Raw genomic sequence first — 21,724 nt, forward strand, 5'->3', positions numbered from 1 at the left:
GGGGGGGGGGGTGGGGGGGGGGGGGGGTGGGGGGGGGGGGGGGTGGGGGGGGGGGGGGGTGGGGGGGGGGGGGGGTGGGGGGGGGGGGGGGTGGGGGGGGGGGGGGGTGGGGGGGGGGGGGGGTGGGGGGGGGGGGGGGTGGGGGGGGGGGGGGGTGGGGGGGGGGGGGGGTGGGGGGGGGGGGGGGTGGGGGGGGGGGGGGGTGGGGGGGGGGGGGGGTGGGGGGGGGGGGGGGTGGGGGGGGGGGGGGGTGGGGGGGGGGGGGGGTGGGGGGGGGGGGGGGTGGGGGGGGGGGGGGGTGGGGGGGGGGGGGGGTGGGGGGGGGGGGGGGTGGGGGGGGGGGGGGGTGGGGGGGGGGGGGGGTGGGGGGGGGGGGGGGTGGGGGGGGGGGGGGGTGGGGGGGGGGGGGGGTGGGGGGGGGGGGGGGTGGGGGGGGGGGGGGGTGGGGGGGGGGGGGGGTGGGGGGGGGGGGGGGTGGGGGGGGGGGGGGGTGGGGGGGGGGGGGGGTGGGGGGGGGGGGGGGTGGGGGGGGGGGGGGGTGGGGGGGGGGGGGGGTGGGGGGGGGGGGGGGTGGGGGGGGGGGGGGGTGGGGGGGGGGGGGGGTGGGGGGGGGGGGGGGTGGGGGGGGGGGGGGGTGGGGGGGGGGGGGGGTGGGGGGGGGGGGGGGTGGGGGGGGGGGGGGGTGGGGGGGGGGGGGGGTGGGGGGGGGGGGGGGTGGGGGGGGGGGGGGGTGGGGGGGGGGGGGGGTGGGGGGGGGGGGGGGTGGGGGGGGGGGGGGGTGGGGGGGGGGGGGGGTGGGGGGGGGGGGGGGTGGGGGGGGGGGGGGGTGGGGGGGGGGGGGGGTGGGGGGGGGGGGGGGTGGGGGGGGGGGGGGGTGGGGGGGGGGGGGGGTGGGGGGGGGGGGGGGTGGGGGGGGGGGGGGGTGGGGGGGGGGGGGGGTGGGGGGGGGGGGGGGTGGGGGGGGGGGGGGGTGGGGGGGGGGGGGGGTGGGGGGGGGGGGGGGTGGGGGGGGGGGGGGGTGGGGGGGGGGGGGGGTGGGGGGGGGGGGGGGTGGGGGGGGGGGGGGGTGGGGGGGGGGGGGGGTGGGGGGGGGGGGGGGTGGGGGGGGGGGGGGGTGGGGGGGGGGGGGGGTGGGGGGGGGGGGGGGTGGGGGGGGGGGGGGGTGGGGGGGGGGGGGGGTGGGGGGGGGGGGGGGTGGGGGGGGGGGGGGGTGGGGGGGGGGGGGGGTGGGGGGGGGGGGGGGTGGGGGGGGGGGGGGGTGGGGGGGGGGGGGGGTGGGGGGGGGGGGGGGTGGGGGGGGGGGGGGGTGGGGGGGGGGGGGGGTGGGGGGGGGGGGGGGTGGGGGGGGGGGGGGGTGGGGGGGGGGGGGGGTGGGGGGGGGGGGGGGTGGGGGGGGGGGGGGGTGGGGGGGGGGGGGGGTGGGGGGGGGGGGGGGTGGGGGGGGGGGGGGGTGGGGGGGGGGGGGGGTGGGGGGGGGGGGGGGTGGGGGGGGGGGGGGGTGGGGGGGGGGGGGGGTGGGGGGGGGGGGGGGTGGGGGGGGGGGGGGGTGGGGGGGGGGGGGGGTGGGGGGGGGGGGGGGTGGGGGGGGGGGGGGGTGGGGGGGGGGGGGGGTGGGGGGGGGGGGGGGTGGGGGGGGGGGGGGGTGGGGGGGGGGGGGGGTGGGGGGGGGGGGGGGTGGGGGGGGGGGGGGGTGGGGGGGGGGGGGGGTGGGGGGGGGGGGGGGTGGGGGGGGGGGGGGGTGGGGGGGGGGGGGGGTGGGGGGGGGGGGGGGTGGGGGGGGGGGGGGGTGGGGGGGGGGGGGGGTGGGGGGGGGGGGGGGTGGGGGGGGGGGGGGGTGGGGGGGGGGGGGGGTGGGGGGGGGGGGGGGTGGGGGGGGGGGGGGGTGGGGGGGGGGGGGGGTGGGGGGGGGGGGGGGTGGGGGGGGGGGGGGGTGGGGGGGGGGGGGGGTGGGGGGGGGGGGGGGTGGGGGGGGGGGGGGGTGGGGGGGGGGGGGGGTGGGGGGGGGGGGGGGTGGGGGGGGGGGGGGGTGGGGGGGGGGGGGGGTGGGGGGGGGGGGGGGTGGGGGGGGGGGGGGGTGGGGGGGGGGGGGGGTGGGGGGGGGGGGGGGTGGGGGGGGGGGGGGGTGGGGGGGGGGGGGGGTGGGGGGGGGGGGGGGTGGGGGGGGGGGGGGGTGGGGGGGGGGGGGGGTGGGGGGGGGGGGGGGTGGGGGGGGGGGGGGGTGGGGGGGGGGGGGGGTGGGGGGGGGGGGGGGTGGGGGGGGGGGGGGGTGGGGGGGGGGGGGGGTGGGGGGGGGGGGGGGTGGGGGGGGGGGGGGGTGGGGGGGGGGGGGGGTGGGGGGGGGGGGGGGTGGGGGGGGGGGGGGGTGGGGGGGGGGGGGGGTGGGGGGGGGGGGGGGTGGGGGGGGGGGGGGGTGGGGGGGGGGGGGGGTGGGGGGGGGGGGGGGTGGGGGGGGGGGGGGGTGGGGGGGGGGGGGGGTGGGGGGGGGGGGGGGTGGGGGGGGGGGGGGGTGGGGGGGGGGGGGGGTGGGGGGGGGGGGGGGTGGGGGGGGGGGGGGGTGGGGGGGGGGGGGGGTGGGGGGGGGGGGGGGTGGGGGGGGGGGGGGGTGGGGGGGGGGGGGGGTGGGGGGGGGGGGGGGTGGGGGGGGGGGGGGGTGGGGGGGGGGGGGGGTGGGGGGGGGGGGGGGTGGGGGGGGGGGGGGGTGGGGGGGGGGGGGGGTGGGGGGGGGGGGGGGTGGGGGGGGGGGGGGGTGGGGGGGGGGGGGGGTGGGGGGGGGGGGGGGTGGGGGGGGGGGGGGGTGGGGGGGGGGGGGGGTGGGGGGGGGGGGGGGTGGGGGGGGGGGGGGGTGGGGGGGGGGGGGGGTGGGGGGGGGGGGGGGTGGGGGGGGGGGGGGGTGGGGGGGGGGGGGGGTGGGGGGGGGGGGGGGTGGGGGGGGGGGGGGGTGGGGGGGGGGGGGGGTGGGGGGGGGGGGGGGTGGGGGGGGGGGGGGGTGGGGGGGGGGGGGGGTGGGGGGGGGGGGGGGTGGGGGGGGGGGGGGGTGGGGGGGGGGGGGGGTGGGGGGGGGGGGGGGTGGGGGGGGGGGGGGGTGGGGGGGGGGGGGGGTGGGGGGGGGGGGGGGTGGGGGGGGGGGGGGGTGGGGGGGGGGGGGGGTGGGGGGGGGGGGGGGTGGGGGGGGGGGGGGGTGGGGGGGGGGGGGGGTGGGGGGGGGGGGGGGTGGGGGGGGGGGGGGGTGGGGGGGGGGGGGGGTGGGGGGGGGGGGGGGTGGGGGGGGGGGGGGGTGGGGGGGGGGGGGGGTGGGGGGGGGGGGGGGTGGGGGGGGGGGGGGGTGGGGGGGGGGGGGGGTGGGGGGGGGGGGGGGTGGGGGGGGGGGGGGGTGGGGGGGGGGGGGGGTGGGGGGGGGGGGGGGTGGGGGGGGGGGGGGGTGGGGGGGGGGGGGGGTGGGGGGGGGGGGGGGTGGGGGGGGGGGGGGGTGGGGGGGGGGGGGGGTGGGGGGGGGGGGGGGTGGGGGGGGGGGGGGGTGGGGGGGGGGGGGGGTGGGGGGGGGGGGGGGTGGGGGGGGGGGGGGGTGGGGGGGGGGGGGGGTGGGGGGGGGGGGGGGTGGGGGGGGGGGGGGGTGGGGGGGGGGGGGGGTGGGGGGGGGGGGGGGTGGGGGGGGGGGGGGGTGGGGGGGGGGGGGGGTGGGGGGGGGGGGGGGTGGGGGGGGGGGGGGGTGGGGGGGGGGGGGGGTGGGGGGGGGGGGGGGTGGGGGGGGGGGGGGGTGGGGGGGGGGGGGGGTGGGGGGGGGGGGGGGTGGGGGGGGGGGGGGGTGGGGGGGGGGGGGGGTGGGGGGGGGGGGGGGTGGGGGGGGGGGGGGGTGGGGGGGGGGGGGGGTGGGGGGGGGGGGGGGTGGGGGGGGGGGGGGGTGGGGGGGGGGGGGGGTGGGGGGGGGGGGGGGTGGGGGGGGGGGGGGGTGGGGGGGGGGGGGGGTGGGGGGGGGGGGGGGTGGGGGGGGGGGGGGGTGGGGGGGGGGGGGGGTGGGGGGGGGGGGGGGTGGGGGGGGGGGGGGGTGGGGGGGGGGGGGGGTGGGGGGGGGGGGGGGTGGGGGGGGGGGGGGGTGGGGGGGGGGGGGGGTGGGGGGGGGGGGGGGTGGGGGGGGGGGGGGGCTGATGGGAATTGTAGTCCATAACATCTGGAGTGCCAAAGGTTCGCCACCACGGTTATACAACATACATCAACTGTAAACTCCATATTGAAGAGCTTTAAAAGATTTTGATTTCAATACTGAAAAGCTTTTTAAAATTTTGCTTTTGGAATTTACTGTGGACTTTAACTTGTGATTTACCTTAACAAGGACTTTCGAAGCTCTCCGTATTGAAGCGTTTTGTTCTTTTAGAGCGAAATTAACTCTGGTTTATAATTGTTTCTTGCATTTGGCGTGCAACGACGGTATACTTACGTTAGGAGAAATCTTTCCTTTGTTGTTGACACGGCTTTTGTTTATTGGGCCCTATTGGGTTTGCGGTGGAGCTAGCCTCAAACAAAACATCAGGTGATAACCTGAATCTTACAAAGCTCACTGGTAGTTCACAAAATATCCAAAAGCGTGTACGTATTGGTGTTAGATTAAAAAAGTTCCTGTGAAATGTGCCAGTCCCAGGTCCATACTTCCCACTGCCAGCAATACAACAAACAACCGTGGTTGCATCTACGTCTCTGGCAGAATGAGGTGACCATGTTTAATTATCACCTCAGTGTGTAGGAGGAAGTTTGCATTTTATGTGTTCCTTAAAATAAAATAAAATAAAATAAACACAAACAATTGCAGCTTCCTGTAAGGAGAAATTTAGGATATCTGAAAGTAGGTTTTAGCTCTGTTGTCTCATTGATATATTGGTTAGATTAGGCATGATTGATTGAGTGATTGATTGAGTGATTGATTGATTGATTGATTGATTGATTGATTGATTGCACTTATATCCCGCCAATCTCCCACAGGACTCAGGACGGTTCACAATAAAAGCATATAAAACAATCAATACCATAAATAATATACAAATAAACATGTTAAATAGCATGAACTTAAAAACAGATTCCAAAAATGTATCGTCGAAGGCTGGACACAATGCTTAACAGACTTCCCTCTGTGATGCACCTCTGAAGATGCCAGCCACAGATGCAGGCGAAACGTTAGGAACAAGATCCACCAGATCACGGCCACACAGCCCGGAAAGCCCACCACAACCAGATTACAAAAAGATTGCATGAAAAGAATGTCAGAACATGTGTTTAGATGAGCAAAATCTAAATGACAGCTGGACCCTCCTTCTAGCAGGTGCCGTGTGCAAAATGAGGACTGAGTGCACAACATGTACCGTGTGCAAAACCTGATAAGGTGAGGGCACCTGATTGGTACCACATTTGTATATAGTTAGCACAGACAGCAGAGTGATGTGTGCCTGAAAACACCTGTGGTCTGGCGAAGAACTTTGTCAGTAGACAGCAATAAATAGAACTGCACTGGTGACTGTGTGTCTGTCAGTTCTTGTCTGCATTGCGTCCTGCAAGGTGGTCTACTCCGAGTAAATCCGCTGCTTCAACAAAGAAACCTGCATGGGGACATAAAAACAAATGCGTACGCCATATCCAGATGAGGACCAGGAATGATTTTAGAGAAAGGGATGCCCGACGGGACCGGCAGAAAAGAAAAGGCCTGGCAGAACAGCTCTGCTTTACAGGCCCTGCAGAACTGAGGCAGACTCTGCAGGACCCAGATGTCGCCGAAGCGAGAGTTCCATCAGGCTACGGCCAGGGCCGTGAAAGCCCTGACCCACGTTGTAGCCAGCCAAAAATCCCTGGGGCCCAGAACCACCGACAAGTTCCCCTCCGCGGACCAGAAGGGCAATAGGAGGAGAGGCTTTCCCACAGATATGCAGGTCCAAGACCACTAATGGCCTTAAAGGTTAACACCGAGACTTCGAAGACAATCCAGTACTCAACAGGCAGCCAACAAAGTTCTTTCAGGATAGGTGTTATATGGTCACGGCTAGGAGCTTCAGCCAGGAGCCTAGAGGCTGCATGCTATGCAAGTTTCAACTCCTGGTAATGTTCCCTGTAAGCCGTAAGGCTGCGCAGGGCCTTATTGGCCCCACGCAGGTTGGGCCGACACCCAGCAGGGGGAGTTTTTACTTGTAGTTCAGTTCTGCCCAGTGAGAGCATGCTTCTGTGCAGCTGTAAGGAACCCTTAGAGCACAGGTGTCAAACTCGCGGCCTCCAGATGTTACGGACTACAGTTCCCATCATCCTCTGCCAGCATGATGCTGGCAGGGGGTAATGGGAACTGTAGTCCATAACATCTGGAGGGGCGCGAGTTTGACACCTGTGCCTTAGAGTATAGGTGTCAAACTCAGGTCCTCCAGATGTTCATGGGCTACCATTCCCAGCAGCCCTTGCTAGCATGGCCAATTGGCCCTGCTGACATGGGCTGATGGGAATCGTAGTTCATTAACATCTGGAGGACGTGAGTTTGGCTGGTGGGAATTATAGTCCATGAACATCTGGATGGCCTGAGTTTGACACCTATGCCTTAGAGCCATGGTGGCGAACCTATGGCACTCCAGATGTTCATGAACTACAATCCCCATCCGCCCCTGCCAGCATGGCCAATTGGCCTTAGCTGGGCCATTGGTGACTACCAATTGGGATTCTAATCCATGAACATCTGGAGTGCCATAGGTTTGCCACCGCTGCCTTAGTGGAGCCATTGGTGACTACTCTGTTCCACTAAAAGATTAAAGTGCAGTTAGTTGTGGTGTGGCAGGAGAGGAAGTAGTACGCTTCCACATTAGAAAATAGTCCTGAATGAATATGAGAACTATCATTCATTTTTAAGCGTTGCCTTTGTCAAAACCATTATTCTGTGCGTATTTAAACATGGTTTGGTGGGCAGGGGGAGCAGAAACCCACCGAAGGGAGACGAGGCTGGAGGCGGCAGTGAGGCTTGACTGGTGGGGGGAGCAGGAGGATGAGAGGGGGCTCACAGGCAGCTGCAAACAGCCAAATTCACCCACAGCCAGACTCACAATGCAGCAGATCTGGGCAACGCCCCATGCACAGCCTCTTAAAGGGTAAGGAGGGATGGCAAAAGGTGAATGGGCAGGGGAGGGAAGCAGAACTAGGTGGGCACTAGGACCCAAGTGGAGCATTCTACGACAAAGAAGGTCCAGCATGTGGTGGATGAATATACAATTGTGCTTTAATCTTTCAGTGAAACAGAGTATAGTTATAATGGTTATCTAATTCAAATTCCTCCTATTCTAGTTACAGATAATTTTTTTTAATGGAGAGGAGCGTTGACCCCCTTCCCCATGGGCTGCAGTTGAATAGTCCTTTCTTCCCCTTTATCCTGCTACGTCAGTGATGGCAAACCTTTTTGAGACCGAGTGCCCAAATTGCAATCCAAACCTCACTTATTTATCACAAAGTGCCAACCCGGCAATTTAACCTGAATGCTGAGGTTTTAGTTTAGAAAAAAACGGTTGGCTCCCTCTTCCTCCGCCCCACCCACTCGAGCAGGGGCCAGCCTGCTCTAGCCTCCAGCAAGTCCCACGCGCACTGCTCTGTGCCTCTCTAGCATCTCTGCCTCCTCTGCGCCCCCCCCCCCCACACACACCCAGGCAGCAGCCACCCGGTAAACAGGCACCAGGCCCACCAGCCGAGTCCTCCCTGCTCACCGCAGTGCGCACATGTTGTGCTCAGTGGCCCAGGTCAGTCTAGATGTGTGTGGGTGTGATTTTCCATTCCCCACATGATGAACTCTGTGTGCACGTGCCCACAGAGAGGGCTTTGAGTGCCACCTTTGGCACCCGTGCCATAGGTTCGCCATCACTGTGCTACGTTATATAGCCATGGTGGCGAACCTTTGGCACTCCAGATGTTATGGACTACAATTCCCATCAGCCCCTCCCAGGGGCTGGCAGGGGCTGATGGGAATTGTAGTCCATAACATCTGGAGTGCCAAAGGTTCACCACCACTGTTATATGGGACTTGTAGATTGTTTTGGTTTCTGAACTGGGTCTAACGTGGGGTAAATTACGCCTACTTTCTGTGTGATTTTGCTACCCACCCTAGCCTTTGAGAACTTAAGTCAAGGCCATATATTATTCCACATTGAACAATGTGGCGATGAAGCTTAATTTCCACGTTTTTCTCCAGTGTGTCTCATCACAATAACCGTGCCGGCTTTTCATACCGCCAGCTGTACTTCGCATCCCAGCCTTCCGGTTATCACCTTGTTGGGAGCCATATATTATTCAGCATGTAATGAGTTCCGTAGTCAGCTCAGTGAACTGATAATATAATCTTTACTTTTTTCCTGCAAAGGACAAAAAGAGTTATTCCTGCCCTGTGTGCGAGAAATCGTTTTCCGAAGACCGACTTATAAAATCACACATAAAGACAAACCACCCAGGTAAGATAAGACGCACAGTCTGTAAAAAAAAAATTTCAATGTGATATAATAGAGGGGGCGTTGGCCTGGGTTAAGTAGTTAAGTAGCAGACTGTGGCTGCAATAGGTATACTCGTGATGTCAAAACTGGAAACACAGGCAGTTTTAGTTATCAGATTATGTCTGGGCCAATGGTATGTTAAGGATTCTTTTTTAAAAAATATAAATGCTTTATTCATACACTTAATACACAAGTGTTTAAAAATTGCTTATTGCAGCTGTTGCATTCTGTTGCTAACATAGTTCATCAAACATAGAATCTTCTATATATTTCAATCCTTGCTTTGAGAAAATTTATACATAAACGAAAACTTCCAACTATGATTTATATTTCTTAAAGGTTCCATTTCTTATATTAGTTTCATAAAGTACATATATTTACACCAATCAAGTACTATTTTACATATAACTTACTCGCTGACCTGTGGAGCTTATCTTTAATGATATGTTAAGGATTCAACCGGCAGCGGTCGTGGTAGTGTCGGAAACGGCTGTCAGAATATCGGAGACACAGGAACTCAAGCGTATTCACTTCACAGAAGGGCTTTATTCCACTTGCTTACAAATCACAGGACCGTCTGACGGAGTGCGGTGCAGCAACAGGTGAACCGAAGCACACATAACTGCTAGCACTTTGCCACCTTATAAACATATGTACAACCGGTCAGGAGGGTCACATCTTATCTCTACAGATGTGCACCATGGGATCACTAGTCATGGCTTAAAACTGCTGACTTCCTCAAGAAGGAGACGGCATCATCCCTTCCAGCTGTCAAATAGATTTTGCTGATCTGGTTGGCAGATCCAGACATGATAACCCACATTTTTTTTTTCTACAAGACAACACTTGAGAAAAGGTTTTGCATTTTCAGATAATTATACTTAATATGTTTATATCCAGATCTTTTCTTTATCTTTATTAAACTTGAATAGGCATAGATAGATCAAGATTTACACAGACACAGTCTGCAGTCTCAAATATAGTTCAATGGCAAGAAAACAGTCCACATAACTTGATGGTTGACTTCAAGGGATTCAGATCACTTCAGATTTTTTTTTAAAGAAATAGCCAGAGCAAATGACAGTAAATACCCCTACACAGCAATGTAAAAATACAATCTAATATAAAATTGCAATATAAATAGATCTGTTTAGCAAGTTAAAAGCAAAATAATACAATCTTTATCCTACCATGCCTAAATATTAGACAGTGTGTATCAGTTAGATTGGAGAAGATTCCTATCTTTTATAAGAAGTTTTACATTTATTTTATGTATCATATTTGATATTTAAAAAATTTAATTCTGTGCCAAATAATAATGAACCAATTTGGTTTAGTGTACTGGTATAGTATATTAAAAAAAAACACAGTTAAAAGTAATAAAATAGGAATAAGTTAGCACTTTAAAATGGTTGTCAGGTATAAAGCTACCATAATGTTTGTATAACAACTGAGGAAGGCATGCGGCTTTGGGCACCAAAAGTTGCTCCGATGTGCCTGAGTGTTGCTCCGCCGTGCTCTTGCTCCAGCATAAGTGCCTCAATATCAGCATTCACACTCCTTACACTGGCGTTAAGTGGCTGGGGTCAGGCTGTCTCCAAAGCGGTCCCCCACCCTTTGTGGATGGTAATCAAAGTAGAAGAGGAACGAGAGCAGCAGGCCAGTAAGAGACATCCGGTTGTGGCCTACCCACCCTGGGCGGGAGAGGGGGAAAGGGAAGGGAGCCTGTCATCTGGCCAAGATCCACCCAGCCTGGGAGGAAGGGTAGGGAGCGGGGAGAGGATCCGTCATGTGGTCAAAACCCACCCGCACTGCTGGAAGGAGGGGGAGGGAGCCCATATCTGGTTGCGATTTACCCACCCGGGGGGGGGGGGCATCCTCTGGTCATGGCCACCTACCCTGGGAGAAAGGGGCAGGAAGAATGTGGGTGTGTATACGAAAAAATAAACTTGGCTGTCTGTGATTATTGGAAGTCCACCTTTGAGAGAAGCAACCAGGTCATTGGTGGCTGTATCCAACCGATCAAGCCAGTATATTTTTCTTCCACCTTTCTTACAAGAAGCTCAGGCATTTCTTCCACCTTCCTCCAAGAAGATCAGGCATTCCCTTTGCTGCCTGAGGGAAGGAGCTAATGCCCTCCTGCTATTTAAAGAACTTTTAATACAACAAACATTTGTGTGTGGAATAAAACATTTATTAACAAAATTGGTTCAAGGTAAACAAAAGCATAAGGCGCAGGATGGGTGTCTGATCTCATGATATGTGTACTGGGCTGCCAAAAAAGCTGTCCCCCAGACACCTAAATTTTTCTCAGCACACCTGCTGGTGAAAAATTATAGTGCACACTGGAGCAGCTGTGAGATTCCAGATGGGCGGTCGCCACTTCCTGAAGACTCTTTGCTGCCAGGGGCGCAAGCTGACGACAAGGCGCCAAGCGTCACTGCCTGGCGCCCACGACCTCCCAGACCCCGCATTGCTGGCAAGCCGAAGCCTTGCGATCCCAGAAGAGCTCGCAAGGCGGGTCGGGGGGGGGGGGGAGGCAGCACCGTAGAGGCTGTCCCATTCCCCATCAGCAATGGCAGCCACGGTAAGTCACGGCTGTTCCTTCTGTTTCTACCATCACGATCCACTGGCAAGCCAGGTTAGCCTGAGAATGGCTGACTCAGGCTCACCGGGCAATCTTCTTGACAGAGAGGGGCATTGAACCCAGGTCTCTCAGGCCACAGTCTGACACTCCGCCCGCTGGACCACACTAGCTCTGAATTCTCCACTGTAAACCCCGAGGTTAAGTGAAACCAAAGTCTGAAAGCAGAAAGTGGCATTCCTCTGGCCATCTTGGAACTTCGAAGCCCTCCAACGCTGTTTGTCCCAATGGTCTGTTTCCCACAAGGACTGCGCATGTGCTTTTGGGAAGCCCATTTACCAGGAACTGAAGCCCCCTCCCATCTTTTGTTGTTCAGACAACTTGTATTCAACACGAGGATTACGAGGATGATTGAGGGACTGGAGCACCTTCCTTACGAGGAGAGGCTGCAGCGTTTGGGACTCTTTAGTTTGGAGAGGAGACGTCTGAGGGGGGATAGGATTGAAGTCTATAAAATTATGCATGGGGTAGAAAATGTTGACAGAGAGACATTTTTCTCTCTTTCCCACAATGCTAGAACCAGGGGGCACACATTGAAAATGCTGGGGGGAAGAATGAAGACTAATAAAAGGAAACACTTCTTCACGCAACGTGTGATTGGTGTTTGGAATATGCTGCCACAGGAGGTGGTGATGGCCACTAACCTGGATAGCTTTAAAAGGGGCTTGGACAGATTTATGGAGGAGAAGTCGATCTCTACCAATCTTGATCCTCCTTGATCTGAGATTGCAAATGCCTTAGCAGACCAGGTGCTCAGGAGCAGCAGCCGCAGAAGGCCATTGCTTTCATCTCCTGCACGTGAGCTCCCAAAGGCACCTGGTGGGCCACTGCGAGTAGCAGAGAGCTGGACTAGATGGACTCTGATCCAGCTGGCTTGTTCTTATGTTCTTATGTAGGCTCTTTGTAGTCATGAACAATTGCCACAGACCAGTGGTTCTCAACCTTTTTTTTTAACTTGCGTACCCCTTGGCAAGCCATTTCCCTACAATTGTACCCCCATATTAGCAAACCCATTACGTAGATTTTTAACATACTCCCAAATGCTCTGGCTTGTACCCCCTGGGGGTGCACGTACCCCAGATTGGGAACCATGCCATGGGCAGAGCCAGCGTGGTGTGGTTAAGAGCAGGCGGATTCTAATTTGGAGAACCGGGTTTGATTCTCCACTCCTCCACTTGAGTGGCAGAGGCTTACCTGGTAAACCAGATGTGTTTCCGCACTCCTACATGCCTGCTGGGTGACCTTGGGCTAGTCACAGTTCTCTACAAACTCTCTCAGCCCCACCTACCTCACCAGGTGTTTGTTGTGGGGAGAGGAAGGGAAAGGAGCTTGTAAGCCACCTTGAGTCTACTTACGGGAGAGAAAGATGGCGGGGTAGAAATCCAAACTCTTCTTCTTCTGTGACTGTCTTGCCCCCTTGTCTAGTCACCTAAGCTAGTGTCTGTCAACACTGCTGGTAGGAACGAACAAGAATCTAAAATGTGGTCTTGTTCAAGCGGTTAGTTACAGGAAGTAACAAAAGTTATTTTTCAGTCACGTAATGGGAAATGAAGAGACTCTTTTTTAATAAGCCTTTATTGGCATAAAATAAACATACAAAATCAGCATACAAAATTTGCCCATTATTGCTCACAATTATAGACACTGGTACTAAAATACTAAATACTAAAATATATACATGGTCCTTCTGTAACTATAGGACATTCCTTCAGCTAAGTTAACTCACTTAAACGTCATCGGATACTGACAGAAGCTAGAAAAATTACTGCTGGCTATATGTGGTCATAATACATAGACATTGGTTGGTATTCATCTAGACTTACGTCTATTATTGTTAGCAGAAATTCTGCTACATTCCCACACACTGTGGGATCCATGCCGCTCAACAGCACAGGTATCTCCAGAGCATCAGTTAGATTGTTATTTATGCAGGGAAATGGGATAAGTGCGGATTGTGACATTCTGATTTTTGCAAACCTTACACAATGAAAGAGGGTATGATCGAGTGTCTCCACCTGACCCATATTGCATGGACATAGCCTCCTCTGTTTATCAATTTGTTGATATCTGCCGTAGAGCAGCATAGAAGGCATTAGATTGAATCTGGCCAGTGTTAAAGCTTGAAGAGACTCTTAAAGTGTTAAACTTTGATTATCTGGGAAACAGCCAGGACTTCCCTGCGCTGCGTTCTGCTTATTATGCCGGAATGGAAATTGACCGCTTGAGAATTTGTTTGATTACCTTCCACTCTGCGTGCTTCTGATGAAGATGCATTTTGAAACCTGACAATATACTTGACGCCTGTCTTGCCTGTGCTTTTGATGGGCTAGAGATGGATTTTCTGTGGAGATGCATTTTGTGCATGTTAATTGTTACTCGCGTGCTTCTTGAGAGAATCTTTGTTTAAAATTGATATTTAGCACACGGGTGTTTTATTTGGTCCCCTCTCTGTCCAACACTGACCTTGCCACAGTGATCCACGTGACAGTCTCCTCCAGGCTAGATTACTGTAACTCGATCTACTCTGGCCTGCCCTTGAGACAGCCCTGGAAACTGCAGCTAGTCAAGAATGCAGCAGCAAGTGTACTCACTGGAACTCCAGTGCAGGAGCACAATAAGACCTGTTCTCTCCTGCACTGGAGGACATCTTATGGGTGGTTCCCATTGTCCCCCTGGGGAGGCAGGAAATGACTTTTTCCCCCTTCCTGGTGGACGGAACCTCCCCTTGAACTCCAGTCTGTTTCCTGCCTCCTGCACTGGTTGCCTGTTGAATTCTGGATTGCGTGAAGATGGTGAGACCCTTCTCCGGCAAATAACACATTACAACGACAGGCTTGGAAATGGATTGAGCCGCAGCTCAAATAACTATGTACACAGAAGCTGGGCAGCAAACGGGTCGCAACATCAAGCATTCCCCAATCTCCATTGGGGCCTCCTGCAGGAAGCTGGGAGCTCCAGGGGTGAACCTCTGGCTTCAACCCTTCCTGCTGCTCGGGGAAGCGGGCACCGGCTAAGTCTACCGCCTTGCCTACCGGCCCGCCGTACTCCCCTCTTTTGCTGGGGTGTCAGGCACCAGCTAAGCCTACTGGCTTGCCTACCGGCCCGCCACACCCCCCAGCCCTTTGCAGGGCACAACCATGGAGAAGACCAGCTGCCTGGCTCGGCTTCTCCCCCAGATGTTGCAACTCCCGATGTCAACCCGCCGGGCTGCGACAAAATATAGCAAAGCATAACATTTGACCAAACAACCATACCAGAGAAAACTAGGGTGGGTGGGTCACGCCACTCCTGAGTCTCAGCAGCCAAGAAGGCCGAGCTCAGGGTGTGGCGCCTTTTATGCTACTGCTCCTCCCGCCTTTTCGGCTCGGAGCCAATCATTGCAGCTCCCTGCAAAACTTCTCTGCTAAGCATGGCACCTTGCCTGCAACCACTCTTTGCCTCTTCTCCAGGAGCAGCAGTGGGGTAGGAGGTTAAGAGCTCATGTATCTAATCTGGAGGAACCGGGTTTGATTCCCAGCTCTGCCACCTGAGCTGTGGAGGCTTATCTGGGGAATTCAGATTAACCTGTACACTCCCACACACACCAGCTGGGTGACCTTGGGCTAGTCGCAGTTCTTCTGAGCTCTCCCAGCCCCACCGACCTCACAGGGTGTTTGTTGTGAGGGAGGAAGGGCAAGGAGATTGTAAGCCCCTTTGAGTCTCCTGCAGGAGAGAAAGGGGGGATAGAAATCCAAACAACTCCTCCTCCTCCTCCTCCTCCTCCTCCTCCTCTTCTTCTTCTTCTTCTTCTTCTTCTTCTGCTCACCACAGCCGCAATGGCTGAGCCCAGCTTAGGCTGGGGAGGGCTGGGTATCAAATAAAATAAAAAATAATCATTTTCCTCATTTTGTAATATTGTCTTTAGGTTTTTTTTTTACCCCATTAGCTGTTGTACTCCATCCATTACAGTTGCTTTTTAGTTGTATTTAAAATTTTTTAGAATCATAGAGTTGGAAGGGTCCACAAGGGCCATCCATTCCAACCCTCTGCCATGCAGGAGCCCATAATCAAAGCACTCCTGACAGATGGCCATCCAATCTCTGTTTAAAAACCTCCAAAGAAGGAGACTTCACCACCCTCCGAGGCAGCGCATGCCACTGTCGAACAGCGCTGACGATCAGATAGTTCTTCCTAATGTTTAGGTGGAATCTCTTTTCTCTTAGTTTGAATCCATTACTCCGTGTCCTAGTCTCTGGAGCAGCAGAAAACACTCTCAGTCCCTCTTTTCTTTCTGTTTGTACACACTGTGGCCTTTTTTTTGGTAGCCTTGTTCAAGCTGTTAGCGTTCGAGCCAAGCATTTGCCCAATCCGAAGGCTTCACGCTGTCTGCCAGTCGCAAGAGCAGATGTTGCATCCCTCGTGCCCCACTCTGACAGTCCATATTTCCCCCACCAGTCTCCTCTCTCAATCCCCGAAACCCCTGGCGCTGATCTTTGTACGTCTTATGCCAAATCCCTCATATAAAACCCATTCGACTCGAGCATCTTTGATGCGATGCTACCGTATTTTTTATATACGCACGTTTTGAAATGGAGCCGTGCAGCCCAATCGCCTCATTATTTCGAGCGCTGACACCGTCACATCTGGATTCAGAGGCCTTTTGCAGTTGTTAGCAAGCTGTCTGCTTAGCTGGGTCGGATTCCTCCGAAACTCCCGGGTGAAACCTTAAGCAAATGTTATGTGCTTCGCAAAGAGTATTGAAACACATAAATATTTGGTTAGCCAAGCTCTACCCTGTTAGGTATTGGCCGCCTGAGAATTTCTTCCTGTCAGAAGATGGGTTTCTGCCCCAGAAGAGGAACCAGACACTAAATTGTCCATAAAACAGGAGAGTGCGGCCTGTCCGAGGATGCACAAAGCATGGCATTAGCTCTCGGAAGTCGCCATAAATTAATGAGTTGGTACGGACGGTTAAAGCTTCCATCAGCAGGAAGGGGCACAGAAAGGTGGAATGACAGGAAGCTATTTGAATAAGTATATTTTATTCATTCTTGGCACGTGCTCTCTGAAAGCTAGGGCGCTAATTTTTTTTTACCGCGTATTCCCTTTTTTCCTCCAGAGGTTTCAATGAACACCATCTCCGAGATCGTCGGCAGGAGGGTTCAGCTGAAAGGGCTGATCGGAAAGCGGGCGGTGAAGTGCCCCTATTGCAATTTTTATTTCATGAAGAACGGGTCAGACCTGCAGCGTCATATTTGGGCCCACGAAGGTAATTGCACGGCTTAGCTGGCTCTCCCCTGCCTTTGAAAACCACAGTTGTTTACTGGCACAGTCCAGCTCCCGGCACAATTTCCTTCCTGGTGTGCCGTTGTAACCTCTCTCTGTGGGTTCTGTGGGGCAGAACTTGGAATGAGTTTGCAACAACATATTTTTTAAAAAAACAAAATGGGTTACTTTCTTAACATATTACATACTAGTGGGGCCCGGCCACGCGTTGCTGTGGCAACATTATCGCTCTCATGCAGATCCACTTAACCTACACAGATGTCCATGCAGGTCCAATGATCCCCAGCATAGCCTTTTGGGGTGGTCAAATGGAATCCCTCTTCCCCTTTTCAATTCACATCGTTATATGGTGCTGTCTTGTTTTTTTAGTATAAAAGGTAACCCATTTCCATTCCACAATGGAACTGTCTCAGGAAGTGGGAATCCCGGCTGTCCATGGGGGCTGGTTGACCACGCACCTGGTCACTGGCTACGGGTAAGGCAAAACTGGGGCAAGGAGGCTATCCCAGTCAGGCAGCAGAGGCAGGGTGGTGAGGCCGGTAGCTCAGATCGAGGAAGCCCAACTCCCTGGGTTCTTAAAAAAGGAGCCATGTGCAAAAGAAAAAAAAAAAAAGGGCGGGAGAGCGGTGAGTGTTGGTTTCACCCCACACCCGTGGATTTTTCTTAGAAGAAAAAAGGCCAAACTCCAGCTTGCTTTTAGTAAAAGAGAAGGCTAGTAGCTGGCGAATATGGGTTTGAGGAAGTGGAGTAGAAGTGGTGGTTGGGATGTGAGGGAGGGCCAGAAGTGGCTGATGTGTGTGAGGATGAGGCTGGAGTGTGTATTATTGTGTGGTAGCAGTGGTGCTTGAGGAGCACAGAGAGTGAGAAGAGATTACCTGCGTGTGAGGGGGGCCCCACCTGACATCTCCTGCAGTAGCAAAGTGTGTATGTTGTTTCCACTTCCACAAGCATTATTACCCTAACAGTATTGCCTATTTACTGTTTTCACTGCTTAACAAATCTCTGCCCATCTGCTTGCGAGACATCCTAAGCCCTCATACCAAGCCCTCAGGCCCAGACAGACAGGCTGCACAAACATTCTAAGGGTGACAGTTAAACAGAGGCAGCTTTCATGGCCTGGTGCGTAGCCAGGAAAAAAGAGCGTTTTTTACCTGGCTCAGGTAGCTCCCGGACTTTTCGGCGATTTAGGAAGAGGTCCGATTTCCTGCCCGCAACCAGGGAGGAAGCGTCATAGTGAAAATTTGGAGAAGCGATCCGGTCCGGCCGTTTTCGAAGCGTTAGAGGCGTGACTAACCGAAAGATCACTGTTTTGCTTACTTTATATATATAAGATAACATCAACATTTTAACATCCCACACTTCAAAAGGTCCTGTTCCCGGGTTGCATTTTCACCGAGTCGCCTTATATTTACAGTCTCACCTACGATACTGCCAAGTCAATTCTTCTTTGCTTTTTACCGTTGGGTTGGCTCACCACTCAGAGACTCCAAGGGCTTGATGAACAGGATTCAACATGATGAAGGTTTCCAGGAGAACTCTCACCCATTACAAACATAAAAAGAAACCCTGAAACAATAAACTCCAACATTTACAACATAGCAAAAATAAACAACTACCTTCCCACTAGTTCCCAACAACATTGCAGTTACCTTAACAAGGTGTTAAGGGGTTATACAACCAAGGTCCGAGTCTGGTAGCCTTGTCTCAATACTATGAGCTCTGCAGCCTTCTGCTGCTTTGAGTCTCCACCCCTTTCTGGGTCAACCCATTCTGAGCATGGGGGTTGCGCCATCATCTCTTTTTGTTGGAAAGCTAGCAGCTAGCCATTCTGGGCTTCAATTTCCTCCTCGATTTCTGAAGCGGAAGACATATTTCACCGTTTCCTCCCCTGTGCAGCAACCCAAAATGTATCCTGAAATATCGCTCCTCAGGGCAGGGACCCTCCAGGAATAACTTAGATGGGGAATCTCCCATAGGATTTGGAGATTAGTGAAAATTCCAGCACCTGCAAACATCAGGGTGGGACACAAGCTCTGATTTTTGCCCCCCAGTCACTGAATTCTCTTGAGAGCTTCCAGAGAGCTTCTGCTTCTTCTGGGCTTGTGACATGCAAGCTTCTTAGCCTTCTAATCTCAGGCCTGGTTTAGACACAGGTGAACTTCTGTGGATTTCTCGACCCAACGACGTGCACTGACTGATACACAGAAGTGTTTGGGATGCCAGCCAAAGGTGTATCTTTGGTTTTAGATCCAGGGAAGATTCTTGCAAGTATGAAACTCGCTGCCTAACCTTGCAGTCCGCTTCTGGGACCTTTGCATTAAAGTAGTTGCAACCTACTCTTCCCAGAGTAATTTCCTCCTTGCACGGCAAGCAATTTTGCAGCCGTCTTAAAATATGTGTAACCCACTCCAGGCACCTCTTTAGACTCACGTTCTATCCTGTAATCAATTTTCAGTCGATTAGGTTCACTTCAAAGCATGTGTTCCATCACAGCATGAACTAAATTGGTTTTAATAAGCTGAGAGTGTGACGTGGCGGGTTAGAGTGTTGAACTGGGAAACCCAAGTTTGAATCTCTGCTCAGCCAAGAAAGCTGGAAAAATGAGCTTGAGCCAATCACACATACTCAGACTAGCCTTCCTTTCAGGGTTGTTGTGAGTGTAAAATGGCAGACAGGAGAACAATGTAAAGCCACTTTGGGACCCCCTTGTAGAGAAAGACTTGGTATAAGTCTTTCAGTTGAGTTCCGGATCGTCTTCAAGGTATTGGTGTTAACCTTTAAGGCCTTACGCTGTCTGGGACCCTCGTACCTATGAGACCATCTGGCCCCATATGTCCCACGTCGGTCTCTGTGTTCAGCAGAGGCCAATTGCTAGTCGATCCCATGCCCCCCTCTATGATCGCTGGCTGGCCTCCACTAGGGCCAGGGCTTTTATGGCCCTGGCCCCTGCCTGGTGGAATGCTCTCCCTCCAGCTGTCCGGGCCCTGCGGGACCTTAATGAGTTCCACAGGGCCTGCACAGACTGGGGATTATTCCACCGGGCCTTTGGGGAGACCAGCGCTGCTGATATGTGTGCCCGAGGCACAAATCTAAGGCCCACTGTTCCCCCTCTTAAGAGGAGTTTTAATAGCCAGGATGCCATCCTATATTTTTAATTGGTTTTATGATAATTGAGCGCTGCATTTTAACTTCTAACTTTTTTATGGTATTTTTGTTTTTTCCACTTGTCTGCTTTATTGTTTGTAAAAACCACACCTGAGCCCCTCTCGGAGGGAAAAGGGCTGATATATAAGTGGAACAATCAATCAATCAATCAATCAATCAATCAATCAATCAATCAATCAATCCAGAAAGAAAGAAAGAAAGAAAGAAAAGAGAAAAGAAAGAAGAAGAAGAAGAAGAAGAGAAGAGAAAGGAAAGAAGGAAAGAAAGAAAGAAAGAGAAAGAAGAAGAAGAAGAAGAGAAGAAGAGAAAGAGAAGAAGAAGAAGAAAGAAAGAAAGAAAAGAAGAAAAGAAAGAAGAAAAGAAAGAAAAGAAGAAAGAAAGAAAGAAAGAAAGAAAGAAAGAAAGAAAGAAAGAAAGAAAGAAAGAAAGAAAGAAAGAAAGAAAGAAAGAAAGAAAGAAAGAAAGAAAGAAAGAAAGAAAGAAAGAAAGAAAAGAGATAAATGCCTTTGGCAAACACAACTTACACTCTTGTATTAAAACCAATTTAGCTAGCGCACATTATGGTCTGGTACTTTATTTTCCACTTCTATTTGTTACACGCCTTGTTCAAGGTGTCTGTAAACTGACACAATAAATAACAAGCAAGGTGGGCGGGGTTTTTTTTTACTTCTTTGCTTTAACACTATAAAGACTGAGAATTGGCACATCAGCTTTTAGAAGTCTCCTGCTGCATCTTATTTTAGGAGTTCACCCAAAGTTTCTGTTGATCAGTCGCAGCCTTGAACTAGATAAAGTCTTCTTGATGGTTTTCTGCCTCAGCAGACGAGTCCTGAGTTATTCAGCAATTAATATTTTGAATCCCTTTTGTTTATGAATGAAAAACTCACAGCCAGCCCAGTTAACGTCCCTCCCCGTGCACAGGATAAGTGAAATCATTACATCCGTCTAAAGAAAGCCCGAGGCTTGCAATCCAGGATGTTCACAGATCTCTGAAATCCCTCGGCGCGAAATGTTTTAAAAATGCTGCCATTCATCCGGTTGCGCTTTTTAGATGTTAACCAAACCGAAACATCCGTATCATGCGAACTCAACACCTGGAACCGTTCTGATTCTTCAAGGAAACTGGCAGGTCGAATTTGCTTGATGGACTGTGCTTCTGCAGCTTGTACTGTTGAGGGATTCAGAGACTTTTTGGAGAGATCAAAAGGGGGGGGAGAGAAAGATGGGGAGGGTCAAGCAAATTGATCGCAATACGGGTGGCCGCCTGAGTATTAGTGTCAGGGAGAACAGAGAATCGAGCAGGAAACACAAGATGCTTCAGGAACCCTTTAATTTTAAGCGCTGAATCCTGCAAGCAACCTGGTGGGGTTTTTTTGCTATCAAGTCACAGCTGATTTACGGCAACCCCATGGTGTTTTCAAGACAGGCGATGTTCAAAGGTGGTTTACCCATGACTGCCTCTGTGTCACATGGAATTCCTCGGAAGTCTCCCATCCAAATCACTGACAGGGTTGAGGCTAAGGGCCTATGACTGGACCAAAGTCACCTAGCAAGGTTCTGTGGCAAATCAAAGATCCAAACATGGGTTTCCCGGGTCCTAGTCTCACGCTTTAACCACTACACTGTGTTCAGTTCTGGTCGCCACATCTCAAAAAGGATATCGAAGAGATAGAAAAAGTGCAGAGAAGGGCAACGAGGATGATTGAGGGACTGGAGCACCTTCCTTATGAGGAGAGGCTGCAGCGTTTGGGACTCTTTAGTTTGGAGAGGAGACGTCTGAGGGGGGATACGATTGAAGTCTATAAAATTATGCATGAGGTAGAAAATGTTGACAGAGATAAATTTTTCTCTCTTTCTCACAATACTAGAACCTGGGGGGCATCCGTTGAAAGCGCTGGGGGGAAGAATTAGGACTAATAAAAGGAAACACTTCTTCACGCAACGTGTGATTGGTGTTTGGAATATGCCTCTGCCACAGGAGGTGGTCATGGCCACTAACCTGGATAGCTTTAAAAGGGGCTTGGACAAATTTAGGGAGGAGAAGTCAATCTATGGCTACCAATCGTGATCCTCCTTGATCTCAGATTGCAAATGCCTTAGCAGACCAGGTGCTCGGGAGCAGCAGCAGCAGCAGAAGGCCATTGCTGTCACATCCTGCATGTGAGCT

At 55.3% G+C, this 21,724-nt stretch overlaps 1 protein-coding gene across 1 annotated transcript in view; it reads left to right on the forward strand.

The window, feature by feature from the left end:
- Positions 1-21,724, forward strand: part of ZFAT (zinc finger and AT-hook domain containing) — a 193,224-nt gene that overhangs the window by 115,541 nt on the left and 55,959 nt on the right. Inside the window, 4 exon segments of the mRNA XM_048508580.1 lie at positions 6,923-7,100; positions 8,189-8,267; positions 8,357-8,444; positions 16,226-16,375. Coding sequence (XP_048364537.1) covers positions 6,923-7,100; positions 8,189-8,267; positions 8,357-8,444; positions 16,226-16,375 — 495 coding nt within the window.

This window comes from Sphaerodactylus townsendi, linkage group LG09 (genome assembly GCF_021028975.2).
Source record: "Sphaerodactylus townsendi isolate TG3544 linkage group LG09, MPM_Stown_v2.3, whole genome shotgun sequence".
Classification (NCBI taxonomy): Eukaryota; Metazoa; Chordata; class Lepidosauria; order Squamata; family Sphaerodactylidae; genus Sphaerodactylus; species Sphaerodactylus townsendi.